The sequence below is a fragment of the Ambystoma mexicanum genome, chromosome 4p (genome assembly GCF_040938575.1).
Source record: "Ambystoma mexicanum isolate Mex_15411 chromosome 4p, UKY_AmexF1_1, whole genome shotgun sequence".
NCBI classification, from domain to species: Eukaryota; Metazoa; Chordata; class Amphibia; order Caudata; family Ambystomatidae; genus Ambystoma; species Ambystoma mexicanum.
Window position 1 is genome coordinate 55,114,393 of NC_090927.1, and position 26,660 is coordinate 55,141,052.

At 47.1% G+C, this 26,660-nt stretch overlaps 1 protein-coding gene across 3 annotated transcripts in view; it reads right to left on the bottom strand.

The window, feature by feature from the left end:
* LOC138452988 (NACHT, LRR and PYD domains-containing protein 3-like) overlaps positions 1–26,660 on the bottom strand; it is a 415,916-nt gene that overhangs the window by 186,888 nt on the left and 202,368 nt on the right. For all 3 annotated transcript variants that reach the window (XM_069605372.1, XM_069605373.1, XM_069605371.1), the window contains exons 2-3: positions 16,959–17,272; positions 16,435–16,476 (exon numbers count right to left, since the gene is read on the bottom strand). In XM_069605372.1, the coding sequence (XP_069461473.1) occupies positions 16,435–16,476; positions 16,959–17,235 (319 nt within the window). In that variant the 5' untranslated portion in view covers positions 17,236–17,272. The remainder of the gene's footprint in view (positions 1–16,434; positions 16,477–16,958; positions 17,273–26,660) is intronic.

The window sequence follows — 26,660 nt, forward strand, 5'->3', positions numbered from 1 at the left end:
TATCGGAGTGAGGACAGTATTAGGGGCAGCATCCATTCATATCGGATTGAGGACAGTATTAGGGGCAGCATCCATTCATATTGGAGTGAGGACAGTATTAGGAGCAGCATCCATTCATATCGGAGTGAGGACAGTATTAGGGGCAGCCTCCATTCATATCGGAGTGAGGACAGTATTAGGGGCAGCATCCATTCATATCGGAGTGAGGACAGTATTAGGAGTAGCATCCATTCATATCGGAGTGAGGACAGTATTAGGAGCAGATTCCATTCATATCGGAGTGAGGACAGTATTAGGGGCAGCATCCATTCATATTGGAGTGAGGACAGTATTAGGAGCAGCATCCATTCATATTGGAGTGAGGACAGTATTAGGGGCAGCATCCATTCATATTGGAGTGAGGACAGTATTAGGGGCAGCATCCATTCATATTGGAGTGAGGACAGTATTAGGAGCAGCATCCATTCATATTGGAGTGAGGACAGTATTAGGAGCAGCATCCATTAGGAGCAGCATCCATTCATATTGGAGTGAGGACAGTATTAGGAGCAGCATCCATTCATATCGGAGTGAGGACAGTATTAGGGGCAGCATCCATTCATATTGGAGTGAGGACAGTATTAGGGGCAGCATCCATTCATATCGGAGTGAGGACAGTATTAGGGGCAGCATCCATTAGGAGCAGCATCCATTCATATCGGAGTGAGGACAGTATTAGGGGCAGCATCCATTAGGAGCAGCATCCATTCATATCGGAGTGAGGACAGTATTAGGAGCAGCATCCATTCATATTGGAGTGAGGACAGTATTAGGAGCAGCATCCATTAGGAGCAGCATCCATTCATATTGGAGTGAGGACAGTATTAGGAGCAGCATCCATTCATATCGGAGTGAGGACAGTATTAGGGGCAGCATCCATTCATATTGGAGTGAGGACAGTATTAGGGGCAGCATCCATTCATATCGGAGTGAGGACAGTATTAGGGGCAGCATCCATTAGGAGCAGCATCCATTCATATCGGAGTGAGGACAGTATTAGGGGCAGCATCCATTAGGAGCACCATCCATTCATATCGGAGTGAGGACAGTATTAGGAGCAGCATCCATTCATATTGGAGTGAGGACAGTATTAGGAGCAGCATCCATTCATATTGGAGTGAGGACAGTATTAGGAGCAGCATCCATTCATATTGGAGTGAGGACAGTATTAGGAGCAGCATCCATTAGGAGCAGCATCCATTCATATTGGAGTGAGGACATTATTAGGAGCAGCATTTGACAAGATGCTCCAGAAAGTTACTTTATGTTTAGACATTTCCACTTACCATCCTGAGAATATATTAAGATTGCTTAGAAATCCTTAATTACATTTTGTGTGCTATTTTAGATCTGCCATTTTAGGACTTGCCAAACCTATAAATATACATGCAACAAAGTCCCCTGCTTATACTTTGGGGCGATGGTTGGCTTCACTCCTGCTGTGAAGCTGGGCCCATAGGTGTTGTGGGGAGGAACCCCGGCCTACATCACTGCACCCTCAGGGAAAGACAGGGGCTCATCACTACAGACCTGCTGTCCCACGGATGGACCCCTTTAAGGGGTTCTGAGGTTTAGAAGCCTGCTGTCCTGTGCATGGCCTTGTTCAGCAACTCTAAAGCCTTGCAAACCATCTCTGAAACATTGCAACACTCCTCACAGTGCCAAAGGCCACATAACTCAGTATGGAAAAAGAGAAAGAACACTTACTGCCTTGAACTGAGTGGGCCGAGTCAGATGCTCTGAGATGTGCCTGCGAGTGAAATCGAAACAAACAAGGAGTCCACACTGGACTTACCATTGAGCTGCTATTTTACCAAGTCAGGAACAAGTAGCGGGAGGTGCATAGTCCTGAGAAGCCACTTCCAGTGGGTTCCCAATTATCACACATAGCTTAAGGATATTTATTGGAGGGAGGTCTCCTGGGAGCAGGTGTGTAGAGAGGGGGTGGGTATTTGAATACCGAGTTCATTCAGACGAGGAAGGAAGAGAGAGCAGTTGGAGGGAAAGCAGGACACAGGATTTGGAGGGAGGAGGAGGGTTGTGACAAGAGAGGAGAGGGGCAGAGGAGGAGAGGTGGAATACCAGCAGAGGAGAGGAGAGTTTGAAAGCAGAGAAGAGCAGGAATACCAGCAGAGAGACAGAGAAGGTGATTAGAGGGAAGGGCATGTCTAGCCCAGACAGAACCAAGTTTGTGCTGTTGCATTGGCAAGCCCGGGTTCTGAGAAGGAACAGCCTGGGTTGAGTGGAGAAACAAACGTGTGGCGAAGCATCAAGGACATGTAGCTGATGCACAAACGCAAAAGAGGAGGAGAGGAAAAGGGCAGAAGGTCCCATAGGTATGTGGCAGATCGTTCATGACAGAGCGGGCAGGTGGGTAATAGGACTAGGACCTGGAGACAGCGAGGTGGCAAGAAGCCTAGGGGAAAGCCAGTGAAAACGGCAAGGTGGCCACCTACTTGTTCAAAGCTTTGGTTCTTTTTTAAAAGTGGACTCGGGTAAAACATGTTTCGCAGTATCCGCTGGACGATACGCAGTCTAGATAGGGTGACCCGAGAAGCCCTGGGAACAAAATGTCCCACATAAAAGGGATCTGAGCTGTGCCCTGGACTTCTGGGGCTGCACTATCCAGACAACACAAGGAGGGGGAAACGAGCAGCAGGAGGCCGGAGCACACAGCAGGTAAGTGCGGGCGGAACATTTGGGGGGGGTCGAGGGGGGTACACTGCGCGCCCCATCCCCCTGGCTGGCAGGGAGATGGTCCCATCTGCGGAATGTGGCCTTTTGGGCTGCAATCGCAGGTGCTACCTTTTGTGCGCTGCCATAGTCATAGAACCCAGCTGGACACTACCAGTATGGATCTGGAACCTGAATGCACCACCAACAGGTGCATTACCAGATAGGTAATTTATTTCCAAACAAAGGGGGATTGAAGGTATGGCAGAACTCTACGTTCCCCCAATTTATAATTAGCACTAATAGCTAATGTTTGTGTTTGTCTCTTTTGCAGTTAAGGGGAAGATTTCTGGACGAAAATGTTTTTAGAATTCTTTTGAGAATCAAGAACCTGGACATACTAATTGTGACATAGAGTTTAGCTCCTGACGAATGTTCACCACTTTGAGGGCACAGGAACAGAAACATCTGGAGCCTTAGAGTGGACTTATGATACATCTAAGAGTACCGCACCTTATCTAAGATTTCTAATCTGTAACTTGGTGACTGATAGGGTCTAGAAGAGTCACTTGAGCACTTTCTTACTTTTGTATAGCTTTTGAACAAGGTGTTTTTGTATGTGTATTTTTGAAAATGTTTTTAACTTTGGTGTATGGAATATGAATTGATATTATGTGATTATTTAATAAATTGAAATATTTTTATATCACAGAAGGGTTGTATTTAGTTCCCTTACCTCCACCCGTCGTCATCAATATTACTAATTTTTATGCTGTAAGTGTAAGATATCTAGACGTAAGTGGCTAGTATATTACATGACCCGAGTTGAAGATGATACAGAAAGCAGATACCCAAGACTAAGACAGAAGTGTGGGTAACTTGGACAGGGGTGATGGGACAGAGAAGCATGGAGCAGAGGGGCGGAGAGCAGTGCGATTCAAGGGAAAGTTAATATTGGGAATTATGGTGACTGGATCAGGGTGACATGAGCGAAAGATGAGAACAATTTACTGAATTGTGACGTGGAAGAATTTACTGTGGTGGAATATTATTTTACAAAACCTGCACTCTGATGGTGACATCACACACTGGACCTTTTGGGGGCTACCATTTGATTTCTTTGTGTGGATGTGGAAGGCCAGGCCCTTGCTTTGGCCGCCACCTCCTTAGTTTTATTTGGAACTTTCCTTCTGCGTGAGCCACTGTTGGCTGCCACACATTTGATAACGGAAGGCATCCACGCTAGAGTTTTGCGGTCACAACCAACATTTAGCAATTTTACATATCGAACAATGCGAAACATTTATTAATTATGACTATAAATCCTATGAAATCAGTTGGTGGGCCCATGCGCTTCCAGAGTGGCGCTCAGGCGGGTATCAATGTGGGCAATGGGTAGCAGATGACAGAAGCAGGAGGGTTCCAGTTGACGCCCAGTATAAGGCTCTGGTCGGCATGACAAACTAATGTGGGGGGAGGAATCTTGTTGGAGGGTGGGTGGGTGACGGTGATTGTGCCATATTACCATTTTCTCATATTACTGTGCTCTTGTATTATCCACTCTTGCTTCCTGTCATCTATCTCGTCACTCATCTCTTCGTATATTTGCAATGCGGTGTATACTCACTGGTGCCGAGGGTCCGGCGCTATTCATACTGTTCGGGGCATAGGTTTGCAAGAATGGTAAATATCCTCAGTTGGGGTGTCCGTTGACCATTTCGAAAACTAGTTCTGGGCATTTGCTGGGGGTCGACTGCACTCCTAGCTGAAACTTTAGGTTCCAATCACCTTTCAAAGAACGGAACAAGGGCGGGGTCCGCTTCCCTTTTTTTGGGGTATCTGGGGTGCAAGATTGAGGCGGTATGGAGCCATCGGATCAACTGTTGATGTTATCTCCTTTAGCTTTTCTCAAATCGAAATGTGTTTCCTAAATGTGAATATGTTTTAAGAATAAAGGAGTCCGTCTTTTATGTACCTGGGTTCAACTGAAGGGCCCAGGTTTAGGTCTGATCAGGTGGGTTCTTCCCTCTACCCATGCTTGGTCAGAGTGGCGGGTGCTGGGTTGTATTCTGATGGCACCCATTTGGAGTACTGCATGACAGACAATAATAGGATAGCAAGCAATGTATAATAATCCCTTTATTAGACATTCCTTAGGTGACCGTACATACTCTATGCTTCCCAATGTCTACAAATCCTGCCCAGTTTGAGCAAAAATCTTGTCAGATATGCGCCAAAAAATTGAAAAAGAAATAGCATGGGCACCATCCTAATACAGATCGGGTACTCGTGCTTTGGGCATGAATTGGTCGGGTGGCTGGGTGGAGGGCTGAAATGCTGCAGTCCTTCCCTTGGGACCTGGCAACAGTCAGATCTGTGTGGACTTTTCTCTCCACACTCTGGTCCGTCCATGGCTTTACAACTAGGCAAGAGCCTTACTTTTTTGCATTTGACAGGAGAACCCTGGATCCCCGGTCTCTGCTCAATGGTTCCCTGCTGAGTGGAGACAACAGCTATGGGACCTCTCACTTTCGCATTCCGGGAACATCCTTGTGTACTGAGGGCTCTGGGATGACTTTGGCATTTAACCTTGCCCAGAGGACGCAACTGTTCATGCAGAATCTGCCTTCAGTGCCCTCGACACAAAGGAGACACATAATCATGTCAACCAAAGCAGCCAATGGTCTGTCTAGAAGACACTGGTCCCGGCAGCCAATGGTCTGTCTAGCAGAGACTGGTCCCCGCAGCCAATGGTCTGTCTAGAAGACACTGGTCCCGGCAGCCAATGGTCTGTCTAGCAGAGACTGGTCCCCGCAGCCAATGGTCTGTCTAGCAGAGACTGGTCCCCGCAGCCAATGGTCTGTCTAGAAGACACTGGTCCCGGCAGCCAATGGTCTGTCTAGCAGAGACTGGTACCCGCAGCCAATGGTCTGTCTAGAAGACACTGGTCCCGGCAGCCAATGGTCTGTCTAGCAGAGACTGGTCCCCGCAGCCAATGGTCTGTCTAGCAGAGACTGGTCCCCGCAGCCAAAGGTCTGTCTAGAAGACACTGGTCCCGGCAGCCAAAGGTCTGTCTATCAGAGACTGGTCCCGGCAGTCAATGGTCTGGCTAGCAGAGACTGGTCCTGGCAGCCAATGGTCTGGCTAGCAGAGTCTCGTCCCGGCAGCCAATGGTCTGGCTAGCAGAGATTGGTCCCGGCAGTCAATGGTCTGGCTAGCAGAGACTGGTCCTGGCAGCCAATGGTCTGGCTAGCAGAGTCTCGTCCCGGTAGCCAATGGTCTGGCTAGCAGAGATTGGTGCACATTAGGTCTGATCATCATCCGAGCAGATCATGGAAGTTTCGGGAGAGTGATTAACACTTTGCTGAGAGTGCGGTCTCATTATGATCTATTTGGGGTATGAGATATGTGTGGAGGGTGAAATCTAAACTACTGATGGTGGCCTCCTCCGACAATGCAATGTGCCTACAGGTGGTGGTCTACCATGGGAAGGGAAGGGTTTGCTAGCGGCGATGGATTAACATTTCATACCCGTCTTTAATTAAGGAAGACATCTGCATGTACTATGCAATAATGCACATTTGTGATGACAGATCTTTTCTGACTTACTGCATACATTCTGCATTACTTTTGGCAAGATGGAACCTGCTATCCCTAAGCAACGGTTCTGATTCTGATCAGACTTCAGTGAAAACATGCAAGACTCATTTCCCATACGACAGAAACTATACTGTACCAGAGTTGAATTAAGATGGTATTCCCAACATCATTGCATGTGCCCTGAAAGCGTTACTGTGTTAAAAGTTGAACTGAAGGTATTCCAAACATCATTAAGTGTGCCTGGTCGCATACACATTACTGATTACCACAATATCACACTACTACGCTTACTCTCTCCTATACACCACCATTCAACTAGAACACAGAAGTCGGTAAAGCTGTTCTCATACTAACATGACTCATCAAACTACCCATCATCCTAATAAAACACAGCTAGATAGCACATACCGGCTAGCTTAGGCGTCTCCTCAGGCCTAACGCAGCCAGAACTCAGTCTGGATGTCCACCCTCCAGACTGAACACATTGAACTGATTTCCTCAGCACCACACCTACCGCTAAGAAGCATCTATCATGCAACAACCACACCAGCTGCACACATACCTGGTGCCCGCACGCACTTTACGACTCTCTCTCTCAACTGACTTGAACTGCGGTTCCCGAGGGCGTTTAACCTACCAGCGCCTTGAGATCATACCAATGATACATAAGGCGTTATACAAATGCAAAATAACATAACATAACATATGGGGAACACAGCTGTGAGTGGGGGGGGGGGATTTTGTATAAATCACTAAACAAACTATCACTTATTGATGCTTAAAGGATAGTTCCGGGACTTTTTTTTTATTGTCCCTACGGTTCAGCCATGTGTTTTTAAGCATAAATCGGTAGATCGTAGAAAACTTTCCTATGGACCTTACCCGACTTTTCGTCCATTAACGCACTCGAAATAAGCCGCCATTTTCTGATAATCCTATCATTTCCCCCCATCGACCTGGCTCACCTGCTTTTGCGGCACTAAATCAAATCCCCCGCCCCTGAGCCTGACATCAGCAGACGCGTACCGCCCATTTCCCAACGCCAAAGCACGTTTCGTGTCAACAATCGCTGCGCCTCAGCTAATGACGTGTCGCCATGGAAATGGCAGGACGCCTCTTTCCTCAATAAGTATAAACACACCGTTTCACAAAACACAGCAGCAGATTTTCGATTCCATTCCTCTCTCTGTGTTACTTTGAGTATTCTGTGACTCGTTTCTGCGCTCTGGTCAGCTACCTTCGCCGCTTCTAGGCCTTGTGAACACCTGTACCATCTCTGTAAATTATTTTACTTTCTTTACCACACAATGGCTACAATAATGCCGTATATGTACGAGCCCGAGTACACCGAGGAGGAACTACTGGAAAGGCAAGCACGCGAAAACGATGGGGATTCGGACGGCAGTTGGGAGGACCAGTCAACGGATGAAGAGCCTGGACCATGTCGCATGGACGGCATCTCCACCTGGTGCACGTGCAATCGGTGCGAGCTAATGCCAACTGAGGAGGAGAACTGCTGCTGCCGTGAAAATTCCGGGTGCTTGGCCTACATTTCGGAAGGCGAGCCAAGTCCGCAATGCATCACCGAGCTGCCAGAGTTCAGGGAAGCCTGCCTCTCATGGACCGTGTTGAGGATGATGATGGTGCTTATACACGAACTTCGCGGCACTGTTCGTCCACGTAATCCGAGTAACGAGTAAGTATACTCTGGTTATGATGTCAGTGATGCCACTACTATTTCATGGTCGTCTCCCACATATAAAATTACATCTACATATCATTCGAACGCATGTAAATTGGTTCCATTGCATCTTTCTTTTTCACAGGTGGTACAGGCTGGTGGCCTATCGTTGCTTCACTTGGTGGCTTCACGGGAGGCTCGGACACCGCGTTCGGAGAGTAATACCTGCCTGTGCGGTACTTGCCATTAGACAACATTTCCCCAGCGACAGTGGACAATACCGCGGATTTTCCCTGGATGTGCTGCAACCGGAACTTTACAATGTGTAATGTTTATTATTTATGTTCAATTGAAAATAAGATCTAAAATAAAACCCAACATGTATTTTAACAATGGTTGTTTTGATTTTTTAAATGAATCTAGTGTGTCTCCATTGAATAGTCTTCCTGTGCCTTGTCTTGTCACACCACATGTCTCCGGCCAGCATCCTCCCTCACGCTGGCCGCCCACCTTCAATCCACATAACCGTTGAACCCATATGCAGCAGACATACATATGTTATTTTGCAGGTTGGCATCAAGCCTCCCGGCCTTGCCTCCTCCCCCAAAAATACTTACCACACCACTTTGTTCAAGCGTTGGCAATAAAAGGCCGTTGGATTTTATTGATACAAAACATGGTTATAGGTAAATAATCAATATGGTTGATCATAATAAATCATCCTTTTGGGCACCGGGTACAGAGATGACCCCCTCTGGCCCGTGCCGCCTTGCCACCACAGGCCAGCCTGCTGCTGACGAACTGCCTAGGCATCCAGGGTCTCCAGGGTGAACTGCACCCATATATTCTCCTGGGAGGGTGAGGTATTTATAAACTCACCCCCCTGCCTTCCATGTACTAGATCCTGCAGCCTGCCTCTTACATGCAGTTAGATGGCCTCTCCTTGGTGAGGCCCTGCGGCAAACGAGTCTTGTCTGCACGACCACCGCCCCAATCCACCCCCCCGCCCTATCAAAGGCAGTTCGCACCGGGGTACTTGCGCTGGCAAGTGGAGCTGTCAGGGAGCGATAAAGGCCAAGAGGTGCCAAATAGCATGTACACTTCAAAGTGGTCAATAGAGCATTGGTTGTTGTTCCCATGTCTACCTCCAGACCCCGTGTCTCCTGCCAAGCATCCCCCCTCACGCTGAACGCCCCCCTGCAATCCACATAAGTGTGTCTCCATTCACGAGTCTTCCTGTGTCTTGTCTGCACGACCACCGCCCCAATCCACCCCCCGCCCTATCAAAGGCACTTCGCACCGGGGTACTTGTGCTGGCAAGTGGAGCTGTCAGGGAGCGATAAAGGCCAAGAGGTGCCAAATAGCATGTACACTTCAAAGTGGTCTATAGAGCATGGGTTGTTCTTCCCATGTCTACCTCCAAACCCCGTGTCTCCTGCCAAGCATCCCCCCTCACGCCGGACGCCCCCTGCAAACCGCATAATGCCACGACATATACACGTCATTCATTCACAAACACACCCCTGTTTCGAATTCTTTATAACCCACTTCATATTTCTAATGAGAACTTCTTTACGCTTTGCTAGTCAACCCGTGAAGGTGCTGGTTATCTGCTCTTCGTCTCTGTGAACTTCCGTGACCACTTCGAGGAAACTCGTCAGTTTGCAACCTGTGAACTGCTCCCTGTTCTACGACAAGAAACTACTCTGATCCCTGCATCTAACTGTTTGTTCGTCAAGGTAAGGCCATGTACCATAATCATTTTGCGTCCAATTTCTTTTCGTTCAAGACAGTACATGCAAGGAACTAGTCACATGTTCTGAGTTTAGTCAAATTATTTTTCTATTTTTTTAAAGTTATTCAAATACTTATCCGCATGTGAATAACGTGTATAGTTCCAAGAACCAAAACGAACCTTGCATTGGACCTTTTATGTGTCATTTAATTTTTTAACACATTGGTATTCATAGAGAATTGTTGATCTTTACTTTTCAGAACTTTCCACAATGCCTGCCTGTTCCATTGGCGGTTGCCCTTCGAAGACTCATAGTAAATCTGAAGGTACTATAATGCATGTTTTCCCTAAGACAATAGATCAGATAAGAGAATGGGTCCGATATTGCGGATATCCACCGTCTGAGCTTGAAAGTAGAGTCCTAGAAGTCTTTGCGGACAAGAGGGGTGATCGATACCGCATCTGCAGCAGGCACTTTAGCTCAGACATGTACTCCACATCATTGCTAATAAAGAAGAACACACCGCGAGCGAAGCGAAAATTGCTCTCAACCGCTATTCCCACTCTATTCGTCCACATCCCTCCACTGGTGAGTCAAGTTTACGTATTTATCTCTCGGCCTTGCGGTAGTGTGTAGCATTAGCTAACAATAATTTCCCCATTTATGTATCCACTCAATATGAAGCCGGAAGATTCTCCATCCGTGTCGTTATTGCAGTCATCAGCCACTTCAAGCGCCTATCGGGTAATCTTACTTAGCTATTCTGCCACTGACTTGTTTTAGGCATGTAAATCAGTAGTTTTAATTTATCGTGTGATTATTTTACCTAATGGTACACCCTTGTACTCGTCCTCTAGTCTTTGTTTTCAGTTATAATTATTGTTATCCAAAATAATGCAAGTACTGTCTTTCAGGGAGATGCTGAGGAGTCCAACGCATTGACGACAACCGTTGATGTCACTCAGATGCTCGAGGTACGTTTCCGGACAGTTCCATCGATGGAGATCATCAGATCTTGCATTCTTGTAGCGTGATTGTTACACACAATGTTTCTTTCGTTTTTAGCCATTGATATGTCCTTCTGTCGTCGCCCTCCTATGTGCCTTCTTTTTTCAATATTGTGTTCATTACTAATGAAAGTCCTATGTTTCAGGGAGTCGATGGAGCATTAGTGCAAGAAGAAGGGGGAGCATGCAGTTACGGGTCGGCGCAACAGCTTGCAGAAGTGTGCACCACAGTTACATCGTCCCTTGATGTTCTTATGCATTTCGAGGTATGGATACTGACAGTTCGATCAAGCAAAATCATATGACGTGATTACATCCGCTATACTTCTTTCTTTATTAACGCAAGTACTATGTTTCAGGGAGATGACGGAGCTTCTTCTACAAGAACATCACCCCTAGTAGTTGATGCAGATCTCTGGGTGGTGACACTTCCAACGATCGAGCAAATCGAATCATATTTAGATATCCATTATTTATTTTAGACAACTGATCATTTGTGCAGGTCTATTTAGATGAGCCGTTGACGCCTGCACAAAGTTTATGTTCTTTTTAACAAAATAGAAAACCATACTAATGCAATTACTGTGTTTCAGGGAGTTACTGAAGCATCCTCTTCAATAATATCATCAATGGAAGTCTATGAGGAGCCCGAGGTATGGATCTTGACAGTTCCATCTAACTAGATCAACAATGCGTGAATAATTGTCGTTTGAATGTTCTACACAAAGCGTTCATTCGTGTTTTGCTATTGAGATGTACGTGGGTATTGGTCCCCAAGTACATTTTTTGTTTTCAATATTATTATACATACTAATGAAAGTTCTATGTTTCAGGGAGTCGATGGAGCGTCAGTGCGTGATGGATGTGCTTATCATGAAAATATAGTCGTTGCAGCGCAAGAGGAAGTGGAGACATGCACACACGAGTCGGAGCAACAGCGTCCCGATGTTGAAGTTCGAGGCAAGAAAGTTTCAAAGAAAAGAAAGCAAAAGAAGGTTAGTGTCCTGGTCACTATATTATGTTGTTTTTCACTGTTAATAGTTCAATACTGTAAGTTGTGTTTAAACTGAACATCCCTTTTCCAATCTGTCCTCTAGTTGCGAGTGGGTGTACGAACTAGATCTACACAGACAGTGAAGCGAACGAGAGATGTTGCTTGTCAAACCTTTTGGCAGGGACTTGAGACTGGAGATGCATCGTGCCAATGGGAAGAATATGAAGTGATTGACAACGGAGCTATACCACATCCAGCCATTGATAGTGAATGTCCTCCTGGTAGTTCGGATGCAGTCGGAGATCAATTCACAGAATCCACACCCGCAAAAACTAAGACCGCGAGAAAGTTGAAGAAATTGTTTTATTCACCCATCGCCGGAGAAGGAACAGATGTTGCAATGGAAGAGAATGAAGTGGACGACAATGAAACACCATCAATATCACTGAACATAGTGGAAGACGATATCAGAGATTCTACCTTTCATGTGAGTGACATGTCCTCAACGTTACAGGCCGAACCAGCTGGGATGCAGAGTGACAGTATAAGGAAAGAGGCCAAATTCATTGTATTCGATAGTTGTTTGATTGATATTATTATTCGGATGAAATGTGGGCATTCGGTTGGTGGGGAAGTATGTGGGGAGCCATTGATTAATGTGACTCGTGCAATTCGAGGCACTAACCTTAAAATACATGCCACCTGTACAAAATATCATCCTTTCTCATGGTCTGCACAACCCATGCTGGGGCAACTGCCAGCAGGCAATCTACTTTGTGCAGCGGCTGCACTTTTTAGTGGTTCAAGTTTTAAAAAGTTAGAGTCTTTCTTTCAGTTTGTGGGAATCCATTTCATTGCGAAAACTCAGTTCTACAAATACCAAACCGATTATCTATTTCCAGCCATTAGCGAAGCTTGGAGAATGGAAAAAATGTCTATTGATAGTACATTTGCGGGCAAACGGTTCAGGCTAGCCGGTGATGGACAGTGCGACAGCCCAGGATTTTCAGCCAAGTACTGCACCTACCACTTTCAGGACATGAAAGTAAGAAAATTGTGAGTTCGGTGGTCGTGCAGGTGTCACAAAGTACATCCTCAGTGGCCATGGAGAAAGTTGGCTTTGTAGCATCATTGCAAGAACTACAATCGCGGAGAATGGTGATCGACCTGATAGCCACGGACAGACACGTTTCAATTGCCAAGACAATGAGAGAAGAGTACAAAAATATAAATCACCAATTTCACGTTTGGCATCTTGCAAAAACAATCAATAAAAAAATGTCGGCTGCAGGTAAAAAAAAAGATATGCAAGGTATTTCACAGTGGTCCAAGTCAATCAGCAACCATCTTTGGTGGAGCTCAAAAACATGTGGAGGGTCGTTGGAAATTCTACTGGAAAAATGGCGGTCAGTAATGTTACACTGTAGCAACGTTCACCGCTGGACCACAAACCAACATTTCCACAATTGTGAACATGGCCATTTGTCCACAGAGGAGGCACGGAAGAAGAAGTGGTTGATTCCTTCATCACCCACTCACAAAGCCATTGAAAAGATTGTATTTGATAAAACTATAACAAGAGATTCGAGGGGACTCACGGAATTCTGCCACACAGGAGATTTGGAGGTGTTCCACAATATGTGCCTAAAGTACAGGCCAAAACGATTGCATTTTGGCATGGAGGGCATGATAAATCGGACTCTTCTAGCGGTCTTGGCACATAACCATAATGTTGGCCGTCAACAAAGTAGGACGACCGGAACTTTAGGGACGCTTCGCTACAATAAGGCCTTCACAAAAAGAAGTAAACAATGGGTTATCAAACCAGTGTTTGAGGATATGCAATATGACTTTATTAAGAGACTTATTGTTGATGTCCTAGATAGGCACATACATGGAGTTGTGAACGAACCTGTGCAGGGGACAACTGCATTGCCACCCAACATTGCCTCTGTTCCATGTCCACCTAAAGAAGAGCTCATTGAGAAATACACATCACGGTTTAAATGATTGTAATTTGATTGTCTGTTCTCTCGAGTCTCCTCATGTCGCAGGCCCATTGAATATGTGTAGCTATGTAATGTGTAAATAAAAGTGATTGCTCAGTGTACATGCAATGTGTCTCTCCACCCTTGATCCCTCCCTTCACCGTGCAGTAGTGCGAACCACCCGGGTGTCACCTGTGACTTTGCTCTCGAGTCTCCTCATGTCGCAGGCCCATTGAATATGTGTAGCTATGTATTGTGTAAATAAAAGTGATTGCTCAGTGTACATGCAATGTGTCTATCCAACCTTGTTCATTTGCGCATTAAATTAAACCAAACAGTAATATAAATCATTTTTCAAAAAATATAGAATGTCTCCGTATTTATGGTTCTCTGGGGCTGCAAAGCACGCAGACAAAATGCAAAGATGGAGTGTAAATTTCAAGTCCTGTGAGATGGCCTTACACTGAATGTAGCTAACTAGGAATGTGTGCTCGTTCAAAGTGAAGGTCAGCTGCTTTGATTTTTTGCTCGGGTGCCGGAATGGCCCACGACTCAGTATAAGGTTCTATTGTTATTTGACCTTGACAGGCCGGGACCATCCCGAAAGACTTCTTTTTGGGGGTGTGGTGCAATAACGTAAGAAACGATAATGAATAAAATTTCAGAAACGATAGCCATTTAATGTTCGTTCATTAGAAGAAATAACGTCGGCATAGAAGGAGTGGTATTTCGGGGCTGCCCTACGCACAGACACAATGGAAAATGCAAATATAATGTAAGTAACTCTTTAGATGAGTTTATACCGCAATTTAATTACTATACAGTAGCTTTAAAGACGGGTTAAGTTGTACTTGTTCGTTCTATGTGGCATATTGTTTTGTACAGCGCACTATCTTGAGGAGAACCATCTCCTTTTACGGAAGCACCTCAAAACCTTCCTCTTTGCTTCTGCTTTCTCTCTCCCTCTCCCCTGCTACAACTGATCCACTGTCTGCGACCTCGGTCCTAGGCCCTTCCACTCTCCACCTGCACTGCCTCCCTGTCAACCCCTGCACTGGGGGACTGTCTCAGTATCCTACAGCCCCCCCTTGACGTATAATACCCAGTTGCACTGTCCTAGCTATGAAATAATTTCCCGACCTAATATATAAAATGAATAATTTTAATAAAGATCTGATGGTGAGACTAATTTCATTTTTTATGTTTTTAAAACAGGTACATCCTTCATTTTTGTCTGTGTCACGAGTACCAGACACCGGCGGATGGCTTCTACAACCGCCAGTTGCTTCTCCGCGTGAACAACGTTAGCACCCTGACCATTTTATGGGACGATCGCCAAGTACAAGTATGCCCTTACGCGGTACTAACGGCTAGATGCAACATACAGACCGTTGTGGTGGCCTAGTGCCTCGTTGTTGGAACAGCCATGCGATTATCAGTGCGACCGAAGAGCTTATTTTATCGTAAACCAACACCCTGTGTATTGCACACGAACATCGCTTGCCTCAAGACAAACTATTTTGGATCGAGAGCAAAGAAAAATGCAAATCGCAGAATATTCTCTAAACATTTGATGTCCAATAAATGTACTTTGCCAAATGGACAATCTTGCCGTTTGCTTTTAAACCACAGTTTCATATTCCGAATTGTGGCGCTGTATTGTGAGATGATCTAAGACCCTGTGTACAGCAAAGGAACATCGCGTGCCTCAAAACGAACTTTTTGGAACGTGAGCAAATAAAAATGCAAATCGCTGAATATTCTCTAAACATTTGATGTCAAATAAATGTACTTTACCAAATTTACAATCTTGCGGTTTGATTTAAAAGTAAACTTTCATATTCCGAATTGTGGCGCGCTGTGTTGTGAGCTAATCTGTGTTGGTTTCCGGGTTCTGTGTGGAGTCGCGTAGAAGACGCCTGGGCGCGTTTGCCTACGCAGCACAGAAACGTCACAGAGAGAGGCGGGGAATATGAATGTTTTGATAAAGTCTGTTTCAGGGTCGGGGGATTTGATTTAGTGCCGCAAACGCAGGTGAGCCAGGGCGATGGGGGGAAATGATAGGATTATCAGAAAATGGCGGCTGATTTCGAGTGCGTTAATGGACGAAAAGTCGGGTAAGGTCCATAGGAAAGTTTTCTACGATCTACCGATTTATGCTTAAAAACACATGGCCGAACCGTAGGGACAATAAAAAAAAAGTCCCGGAACTATCCTTTAAGTTATTTAGGGGTGCAAATATAATGCGTACGAAAGCGCTTGGCGCGTCCGTACAACGCACTTTAGTTTGCATGAAACGTAAACCAGAGTTGGAGGGATGATGCGTGGATTTTCCAGTTTTATTAGTTGTGGACAACCAATCCTATTTCTGCCATCTTTTTGATTTTCCTATTGATAACACCTAAACGTTCAACAGATTAGTGCCATTGGATCAAAGATGGCCCTCCAGCCTCCTTTCCACCAAATATACCTGGAGAGAGGAAAGATCTGCTTTTCTTTAGGAATTGCTGAACATGGGAAGGGTAAATAGCCCTTAAACTGCACAAACCACTGCATGCAGGAAACCCGCAGGGCATTGGAGTTAAACCATATATGTGTAGCGTGACCTAGAATTCTGGCTCAAGTAAATGCCGGTGTGCCATCTAAGGGGGTAAAGCATGCACAGGGTCTCATGCAGGAGACGTTACAGTTCCTAATATGTATCGCAACAGCTTACCTTCATTTCTGTTTTGTCTTTGCCTTCGATACTCCCTGAAGCCTGAAAGAGACATTAAATACATATTTGGAGCCATTGATTTTACAGCAGCACATCATACAGAGCAAACAGACTAAACCAGCCGTCCAAATACCAGTGGAGGGACACAGGGATCCAGAGCCAGTAGGTGCTCCCCAACGTTTCCTCAACGCCTGGATCCTAGGCTGGAATCCCCCGATAAGCAGCCATCATGGGAAAGCATGCATGGTACAGAGTTGACCGTGTGCAAAGTTTGTGCAGTTTGTTTTTTCTGAACAAAGTAGTCACATTGCACCTAAACAATGTAATACCAAGGCTTTAAAAGATCCCAACTTATGAAACTAACGTCCCCCAAATAAAGCGTTTCCCAACAAGGTCTTGCATTACTGCTGTTCTAGCCTGTTCTGCCGTTTAGGAGACATTAGAATTGATGGTTGATTGGCATAAAAAAACATAACACTTTAAACCTGTTCAACAAAAGGATCTCACAACAAGACGCTACTCACAATACAGGGATGATTCCTCATAAGTATCCAAGAGATCCCGCCTGTGGATCTGGTGCAGGATGCTCCTCCCGATTTCCAGGGCATAGTCCTCTTTGTAGTAGGAGATCATAAGGTAGGCAATGTCGTCTTTTTCTGCCCCCTGAAGCTTCTCGGCCGGGATCTTGGTGCAGCCCCGTCTCAGTGGGTAGATTTGCAGAAAGTTCATATATTCGGCCATTTCACTCTCTTCCAGTTCATTCAGATAGTGAAGTAGGATACGCTCGCCCATGCTTGACATCTTGCCTCTTTTTGCCACGTGTCAGGGTGTAGAGGAGCTGAAATGAGAACCAGAATATATATGGCATATTAGGTATAAACCAGTAAGAACTCCAACGTCGATTACAGATATTGTCACTTTGGCCGGCGAACCTACCACCAGAATATGATTGGCGCTATAGTAGTGTTAGTCTCGGTGTCCAGTCAAAGTTTCGAAACAATAGTTTCGAATGACAAAAGTTCTGAAACAAAATTTTCGAAAAAAAAAGTTTCCAATGTATTTTTTTTAATATTTTTATATTAAAGGGTTTAATTTAAGTTTGTATAGTAAAATAAGTGTTTAAAAAAATAAAAAATTACATTCTAAACTTTTTTTGCCACACTTTTGTGTCAGAACTTTTGTCATTCAGTCACTATGAACCGTTAGTGTCCATTCATGTGGTCCAGAAAGATTCAGAGGAATTCATGGGGGTACTGATCCCCCCCTGTGATAATCCCTCCATCTTCAGTGTTAGTCCCCATCATGTGGTCCAGAAAGATTCAGAGGAATTCATGGGGGTATCGATTCCCCCTGTGATAATCCCTCCATCTTCAGTGCTAGTCCCCATCATGTGGTCCAGAAAGATTCAGAGGAATTCATGGGGGTACCGATTCCCCCTGTGATAATCCCTCCATCTTCAGTGCTAGTCCCCATCATGTGGTCCAGAAAGATTCAGAGGAATTCATGGGGGTATCGATTCCCCCTGTGATAATCCCTCCATCTTCAGTGCTAGTCCCCATCATGTGGTCCAGAAAGATTCAGAGGAATTCATGGGGGTACCGATTCCCCCTGTGATAATCCCTCCATCTTCAGTGCTAGTCCCCATCATGTGGTCCAGAAAGATTCAGAGGAATTCATGGGGGTACCGATTCCCCCTGTGATAATCCCTCCATCTTCAGTGCTAGTCCCCATCATGTGGTCCAGAAAGATTCAGAGGAATTCATGGGGGTATCGATTCCCCCTGTGATAATCCCTCCATCTTCAGTGCTAGTCCCCATCATGTGGTCCAGAAAGATTCAGAGGAATTCATGGGGGTATCGATTCCCCCTGTGATAATCCCTCCATCTTCAGTGTTAGTCCCCATTCATGTGGCCCAGAAAGAATCAGAGGAATTCATGGGGGTACCGATTCCCCCTGTGATAATCCCTCCATCTTCAGTGTTAGTCCCCATTCATGTGGCCCAGAAAGAATCAGAGGAATTCATGGGGGTACCGATTCCCCCTGTGATAATCCCTCCATCTTCAGTGCTAGTCCCCATCCTGTGGTCCAGAAAGATTCAGAGGAATTCATGGGGGTACCGATTCCCCCTGTGATAATCCCTCCATTTTCGGGAATTAAATTGGGAGGATTTGCCTCCAGCATTTAGCACATTAGGGCCAAAAGTACACGAGTGTAAGAAAACTGCCAGTAATTCAATTAGTGCTACAATAGGGCACTGCCAAACTCAAGACCCATATTATCTGATCATCACAGGAGAAAACAAACTCCAGGCCAACAGCTCTACATTACGCCAGAATACATTTACAACGTGGACTGGAAAGTAATGGCACATTTTCCAGAAAAACACTGACACTGATATTAGTGCACATGCAATTATAAATCTATCTGGTTTTACTAATGTTATTAGTATGATATGATAGAAGTATTTTAGAACGCACCTGTACACAACTGTTTCTCGGCGCGACAAGAGAAGGGAGGGAAGACAGAGGGAGGACAAGACAAACTATCTTACTAGGCCTTGTGTCATTCAGATCATGCAAGTGTGAGAACGAGAAGTGCAAAGGGAATAGGAGGGGGCGGTGCAAGGGAGAGGGGAGGGGAAAACAGGGCTGCAATGATCTGAGTAAGTGCAGCCAGGGCAGCCCGGCTCTGGGTAGTGCAAGGAGACCAAGGGAGTGTAGGGTTACAGCCCCTAGGTGTGTGGGAGGCCCGGAGGCAGTGAAAGGGTGACTGATCAAGAAAGAGACTGGCACCCAATGAGACTCTGTGGGTAGCCAAGCAACCAGTCAGTACAGCTGACAGGTAGGTCAGCAGGGAAGGGAGAGAGAAAGCAGAGGAGAAGAGGAAAGGGTTGAGCTTCTTCCGGAAGGAACTTCAGGTGGTCCGGCTCAAGTTTGAGAGGGGCAGGGAGGCCATTCCAAAGGGAGGTATCTACAGTGGACAGAGATCTACCCCCCACTATCTGCCTGGAGAAGTGTCTAACCCTTAGGGAGTTGGAGGTAGCTGAGCGAAGGGCGCGAGAAGGAAGGTATTTTGGAAGAGAGCGTTGGATGGAATGCGGTCCCCGGCCGCCGCCCCAGAAATCTTTATAGACAATGTAAAGGGTCTTGAACTTCATCCTTGCAATCACAGGGAGCCAGTGGAGAGATTTCACAGCTGCAGAGATATGGTTCCTGGGTTTGAGGCCAAGGATAAGTCTCACAGTCTTGTTCTGGATTAGTTGCAGAGGGCAGAGAGTAGCTGAAGGCAGATTGAGAAAGAGGCTGTTGCAGTAGTCAAGCCTAGGGAGAGCCAGAGCTCTGGAGACAGTGATATTCTGGGGGAAAGTGAGCAAGGGAAGAGTCCCTTTGAGGAGGTGCAGCTGGTAGTGGGACTTCTTAGCAACATCTGAGATGTGAGGAGAGAAAGAGAGTGGAGTCAAAGAGGACACCAAGGTTTTTTGCCTTGCAGGAAGGCGAAGGAAAAGGGCTCAAGGCGAGCAGCCAGAGTGACAGAGGAAAAGCAGGGGTGGGGTCCCAATGAGAAGGATCTCTGTCTTACTGGCATTAATCACGGATGGACAGTCAGGAATGAGCGAGAGAGGAGAGAAGGCTGAGGGGAGCCTGAAGAAAAATAAGAGTGTCATCCGCATAACACTGAAGGTTAGAGGAGAAGGTAGGGATCAGGTGGGCCAAGAAAAGGTTGAAAAACCAGGGTGAGAGGACAGAGCCCTGGGGAACACCACAGGTAGAGAGAGGTGGCAGAGAGAAAGGGACCAAGTTGGACCTGAGAGGGGCGATCCTAGAGGAAGGAGGTCAGCCACTCCAGGGCCTGATCCATGATGCGCAGGTTCTCACGGAGTCGATATATCAGGATCGCGTGGTTGACCGTGTCTAAAGCAGAGGAAAGATCAAGGACAATGAGGATAGAAGGAATGCTGGAATCAAGGATAGAGAGCAGATCTCTATGGGTGTTCAGGAGAGCAATTTCCTGTGCCTCCAGCAGCTCAGCTCTGAAGCCAGACTGATGGTCATGGAAACAACCAACAGATTCAGTGTAGAGAGTATGCTGGGAGATGGCCAGCTTTTCCAAGAGTTTGCCCAGGAGAGGGTTGATGGAGATTGGGCGATAGTTTGCCGGAGATTGGGCGATAGTTTGCCGGGCATGTAGGATCGGCAGACGACTTCTTGAGGAGGGGGTGCACAAGGGAGTGCTTAAGGGGAGAGGGGAAGTTCCATTGGTGAAAGAGAGATTACAGAAATCGGTAGCGAGGTTGTCAATATGGTTCTTGATTGTTCTGGAGGAGCAAGGGAGCATCTGTTTGGACGACACGTCAGGTGTTGTCAGAGAGAAAGAGGAAAAAGAAGAAGGAGAGGGAGAGATGGCCAAAGGGGGGACGGGAGAGGACGAGGAGATAGAGGACAGGATGTCCTGAGTTTTAGCAGAGAAGTGGGAAGCCAGAGTCATTCCGAGGGCCTGGGACAGAACAGGAGAGGTAGAGACTGCAACAGGATTGGCCAGTTCCTTTCAGATTGTCAAGAGTTTGGATGTGTTGTTAGAGGCTGCAGAGACGTGAGCTTGAATATGTGTTCTCTTCTTGAACAGGACAGTCAGTCTCTATTGTCTTTGGAGCAGAGGGGGCTGCAGGCCAGTTTGTCAGAGGAAGCGCCTGAAGCCATCCACTTCCTCTTAGCCACCCTGCACTTGCGTTTCAGGAAGGTGAGGTCAGAATCATACCAAGAGTTGCACTTGGAGGTAGGCTTCAGATGGATTCTCATGCCAGGGGCAAGGAAGTCCAGGGTGTTGGAAATAGAAAGATGCAGATTAGAAAGGGTTGTGTCGGGGCGTGGGTCAGCTGCAGGAGTAGGAGGAGCAGAGAAAAAGGAGCCAAAGGCATCCACTGACACACACTTCATTGGCCGAATGACAGGGAAGGTAGGTGGCAGTGCTGGAGGGTGGGGGCTTTGCCTGAGGGATAGAGAGTTTCAGATGAGAGGAGAGTAGAAAGTGGTCAGTCCAAGAGAGAAGAGTGGTTAGAGAGGGGGGCGGATGTCTGAGGTGATGAGAACATCCAAAGTATCTCCGGCAGAGTGTGTTGGGCCGGAGGGCAGAATGGAAAGAGAGAGAGAGTCGCAGAGGTTGCGGAATAGTCCAAAGGAGGGATTAGAAGCATCCAGGTGGATGTTGAGAAGTAGAGGCAAGGAGAGAAGAGGAGAGGTTGGTCCATTCAGAGAGCAAGAGGGCGACCTGGCCAGGTGGCCTGTAGATGGTGGCCACAGTTAGAGAGAGATTTCTACCGAAAAAATTGTCCAGAGGAACTAAGTTTTTTAATAAAGTATCAAAAAAATGTTTATTAAACTTCATGCGTCATTTATTCAAATGAGTTAATCATGACTTAATAAGCACATAAAACTCTAATTTACATTGCAGGAGAACACACCATTAAGAACATACAAATGAATACAACTGACAATAAATCATTCGCACATTCAGCTGCATTCATCAAACAAATCACTTAAAAAATTCTACCCAAATACATTAAATATGTGGTACGACCTACTAATGGTCACATCCAACAGTCCAATTTCATATAGTACATTCAATGTACAGGACAACTAAAATTCAGACATATGTGGTCTACTAATGGAGTGGATCAAATAGATGTAGTCTGCAATCACATCCCCAATTTTTCGACCGGTTTCGACGTATGAAGATGACTTGATAAACATCTTCATCAGCAATAAACATATATATATATATATATATACATGTACACTATACAAGGGAAAAATGCACGAAAGTTCATTAGTGCACTGCCCTATCCGAACAGACATTACACACTGAACAGCTAGAAGAACCATTCTTCTTGTTTGTGCCCCAGCAAAAGACTCCCACTTAAACACCAAAAAAGTGTTAAAAGGCAATAAAGCAATACTGCCAGATTCATATTCTCGGCTGTACAGCTTATTTTACAATGCGAAAAGCTAAGTGCCCCCAGAAACTGTGCCCTGTGGTGGAGTGGTGGAAGCGCCGATGGCATACAATAGTTAGAGTGTGTCCAGGAGAGATAGAGAGCCTGCAGACCAGGCCTTCAAAAGGAGGAGTAGGCCTGCGTTGGGATGACAGAGGCTGGGACCCACTCCAGAAAGATCAGGGCTACTCCACTTCCAGGACGGTTAGTTCTGGGTTCAGAGACGATCTTATATCCCACAGGGAGGTGACTGTCAAATCTCGTGACAGAACTGGCCGTAAACCATGTCTTGTGAGAGCAAGGACATCTAGGTCGAGTACATGTGTTAGTGTTCATAGTGGGTCCACATAAGCAACATATACAACATATAACTGTGTGTAATGTGACGCATGCACTTGGCAGCTCAAGCCCAATAAGAACCCAGAGAAGTTGCTGTGTTCGCCCCGGTGAGCTTGAACGACAGAGTAAGCAAGCAAAGACTGGTTGTGTTCTGCCATTCAGATGTGAGTCACGTGCCATAGAATTGTGGTTTAGAGGCTGACAGATCATGTGCCCCCAGTTGTAAGGAGTTTGCCTCATGAACACCATGTCAATAGGCAGCTTCGGGACGTGCATGGGAGGCCATCAGTTATCATTGCACCCCTACATTTGTGGCATGATCCAAGGTCGAACCGCTCAACATCTCCAGCCCTGAGTTTCTCCAGCATGAAGACAGTGTGCACTGCCGCTTGCCTGCTCCCCTCACTGAAGGCAACTGACATCCGCTAATGAAGAGCTTTAGCTCCACAGAGTCCACCTGTACTAGATATTGAAGGGCCTTCTCTAACCACCTAAATATCACTGCTAATTCGCGCTCCTATTGTCCGTCCTCTGTTTCTCATTTATTTATTTCTATACAGGGAAGAGCAGTGCTCTTTTAATCACAAAAGAATGTACAATAAATAAGATATCAGATTTGACGGGAAGCCGTGAGCTTCTTACAATAGGGGTGAGTTTGAGTGACATTCTGACTAGGTTGTGGAGGGGACTAAATGGAGCAGTCACTGGGGACAATACACGGATGGGCATTTATAGATTAAGGGCAATCAACATGTCAGGTGATCTCTTACCTTCTTCTGACTTCACTCCTGTCCCCCGTATTTCTTTACCTCCTTCCTGCTCACTTTGAGATGTCCCTTCCGATTCTGCTCCGAATCTCCTTTTCCAGACAGCTTGCTCTCTGGTCTGATGACAAGATCTACCCCGAGAGGAAGCCACCCTGCCCCTCGAACTCGGGGCAAAGGGGGCCCCCGAACCGGGGTAAACCGGTGTAGGGGAAAAAGCCCGGAAGGCACAAAAAACCCCTCTTTTGCAGGTCTCTGTAGGAGGATGTGGCAGGACTGCCGGGCAGGACAGAGGTAAGCCGGTAGCGAAGCTTGGAAGGTCCGCTAAACAGAACAAGGCAGGAGAGCCTGCATCGGAAGGTCGGAGCGATCAAGCACAAACGGAAGCCAGCAGGCACAATGGGAGAAGACACCAGTAGTTATAAGCGAGGAAGAGGAAAACAAAACAAAGAGAAGGACTAGGAGGACAAAAAAAACAGGAGCGGAAGGAAAGTACCAGGGAAGCGAAGCGATGTACAAGGGGGAAATGTGGCGGCAGAAGCCACGGAAAGGAAACACTACAGTGTACCAACCCGGAGCCTGACGCGAGGGTTGCAACGCGCGGGCTTCCGGGTTGGATGACGCTAAATAGGCTCCACAGAGGCGGGGCGAAAGAAACTAGACCGCTGCAAGCGGACGTCGGCAGCGTGACGGCCAAATCAATGGCCGCCCCATCGCCAGCGTCTCCACAGCCGCCATCGGCGGCCGAGCGTGACACAACATTAGACATTTTTAAGTGCAGGTAGGCGGTACGGCCAGCTGTGTTAGGGATGTGATCATGATGGACAAAGTGCTGGAGTGGAGGCAGAGAAAGCGAGGGACAGAGGCATGTTAGAGGCGAGGGAACCATGTTGGCTTGAAGGCAGATTAGAGGTAGGTTAAGAGGGTAACTCTGAGAAGAGGAGGTAGGCTTCCAGTTTGGTTTTGAACAAATCAGTGTGGATTGTTTCTAGGATGTCCAGGGGAAGAGAATTCCATGCAAGTGGAGCAAGAGGAGAGAAAGAGCAGACATGAGAGGAAGCGCAGGGAGGGCAGGGAGACACAAGGGGAGTCGAGGAGGCAAAGCAGAGATTACGAGAAGGCCTGCAGAGTTGGATAGAGGAGGATGGATGCAGTGGTGCCTTACCAGGGATAGATTTGTGAACCATGAGACGACATGTAAATCTGGCCCAGTTATGCGTCAGCCATCCAGCCTGGTGACGGTACAAGGAAGTCAGTGTGAAGTGAGGGAATTCAAAGAGAGTCATGGTTGCCAAGTTAATGATCTTGTTGAGAGGATGTAAGCATAGTTGAGGAAACCAAAGAGGGTGTTTTCAAGCCTGCAACCCCTGCGGCATCCGCCGCCACTTCATGTGGTTTATTCCCATCCGAGGGAGAAAGTGCCTAGCGCTCTGATCGGAGCTCCAAAAGAAAATAAGCAGCCCGCCCCACCAAGGAGAGACCAGCGCGGCCCCTGCGCACCAGTGATGATCTTCTCCAGCATGTGTAGGGAGTGGAGTAGCATCCGCCGCCAGAAAGGAGATAAGGTACTCGCTCGATCCGTGGGCGAGAGGAGGAGGAAGGAAGAGAAAGAACCCAATGGCATTCCCTCTGCGGGGCAAGGAAGGAGTAATCCTGCCCCGCTGCTGTGAGGAGAGGCGTTTCTCCAGTGGGGCGCACCTAGCCTGCACATTGCTGCCCAGCTCAAAGCATCATATGATCCCAGGTCAGGCGGGCTTCGGAAAAGAAAGTGCTCCGCACTGAGCAAGTAAGAGATGAGCAGGCGGCCACACTGCCGGCAAGGCATGCCAGCTCTGCCGTGCCGGTAGCCCCCTGATGTTCCCCGCTGCTCCAGGAGAGTCCCCAGGCCTCTGGCGGCAAAAGAAAATGAGGCGCTCCATGTCGGAGCAAAAGAATGGAGAACCCGCTGGGTGTCTGATCCAACCCAGGCCCGCAGGTGGTGCATATCTAACGTGCTCCCGACGTCAGAGCGCATGATAAAAATGAGGCTCCCCATGCTGGCACAATAGGAAGAGAAAATTGTGAGTGACCCTCTGTAAATCCCGGGCAAGCTGACAGTGGAGCTATGAATGCTCCGTGCCGGAGCTTTCACAGAGGAGGCACGGCTGCGACTGCACCGGCTGATATAAGGCCAGAGAGTCAACCCAGGCCACCCAGTTGTGAAGTATAACGTACTCCTGTCATCTGAGTTTCAAAAGGAAAGATGCTGTTTTAAGAGCACTCATTGCTAACCCAGTGTCGAGATACCACACACAGCCTAGTGTCTCACACCTGCACAGCATGATATGCCAGTACACTGATCTGTGGCACTCAAATGAAGGACCTCTGCTGTTTGAGTACTGGAAGAGAAGTGGCAGTACTGCACTGACACAGGCCTGGGGGGGGGTTGCAGCTCAATAGGAGTGCTTGTGCGCCCTCTACTGCTGGAAGTGCCATGCCAATATCCCCTGCTTAGGGGAGGGAAATGTGTGGCTCACATACCCTGCCACCAGTGCTTCCCTGCCTGCCACCAGTATCTCTCTGCCCCACACCCACCACCAAGAGGAATGGGACGCCTGCCTGGGGGAGAGTAAGTGAACACCTCCTGCCTGGGGGAGGGAGTGACTGAGGGTGGCCTCCTGCTTCTTTTGGAAGAGCACCAAGTGCAACTGCCCGGCTGACAAGTGGGCAGCCCCTTCCGCCCCTCAAGTCACTTACCTGGCTGTGACTCTCCCCCCATGAGAGTGCTTGTGCGGCCAGGTCAGGAAGATGACCGCAAGACCACCAGCCTGGGCGGGGGAGAAGAGTGGCAGGTGTTGCTACATGTAAGGTGATCCTTCTGTCGGGGGGGGGGTTGGGTGGTAATGTGGTCCAGACACCATGCCATCAATGATATGATATGATATTTTATTTGTATCGCCCTCGAACACAAGTGTTTCCAAGCTGTCCCACACCAGCGGCAAGGATGTGACTCGGGCTTACTATGTGCTGTGGTCTCTCTGAAGGCAGCACTGACCTTGGCACAGCTTTTCGCTAACAGGATGCTCGTGCAGCCAGGAAGAGGGGGTAAGTACCCAATGCGGCTTTGTCAGCCGCTGAACTGTGCGCTTGTCTGT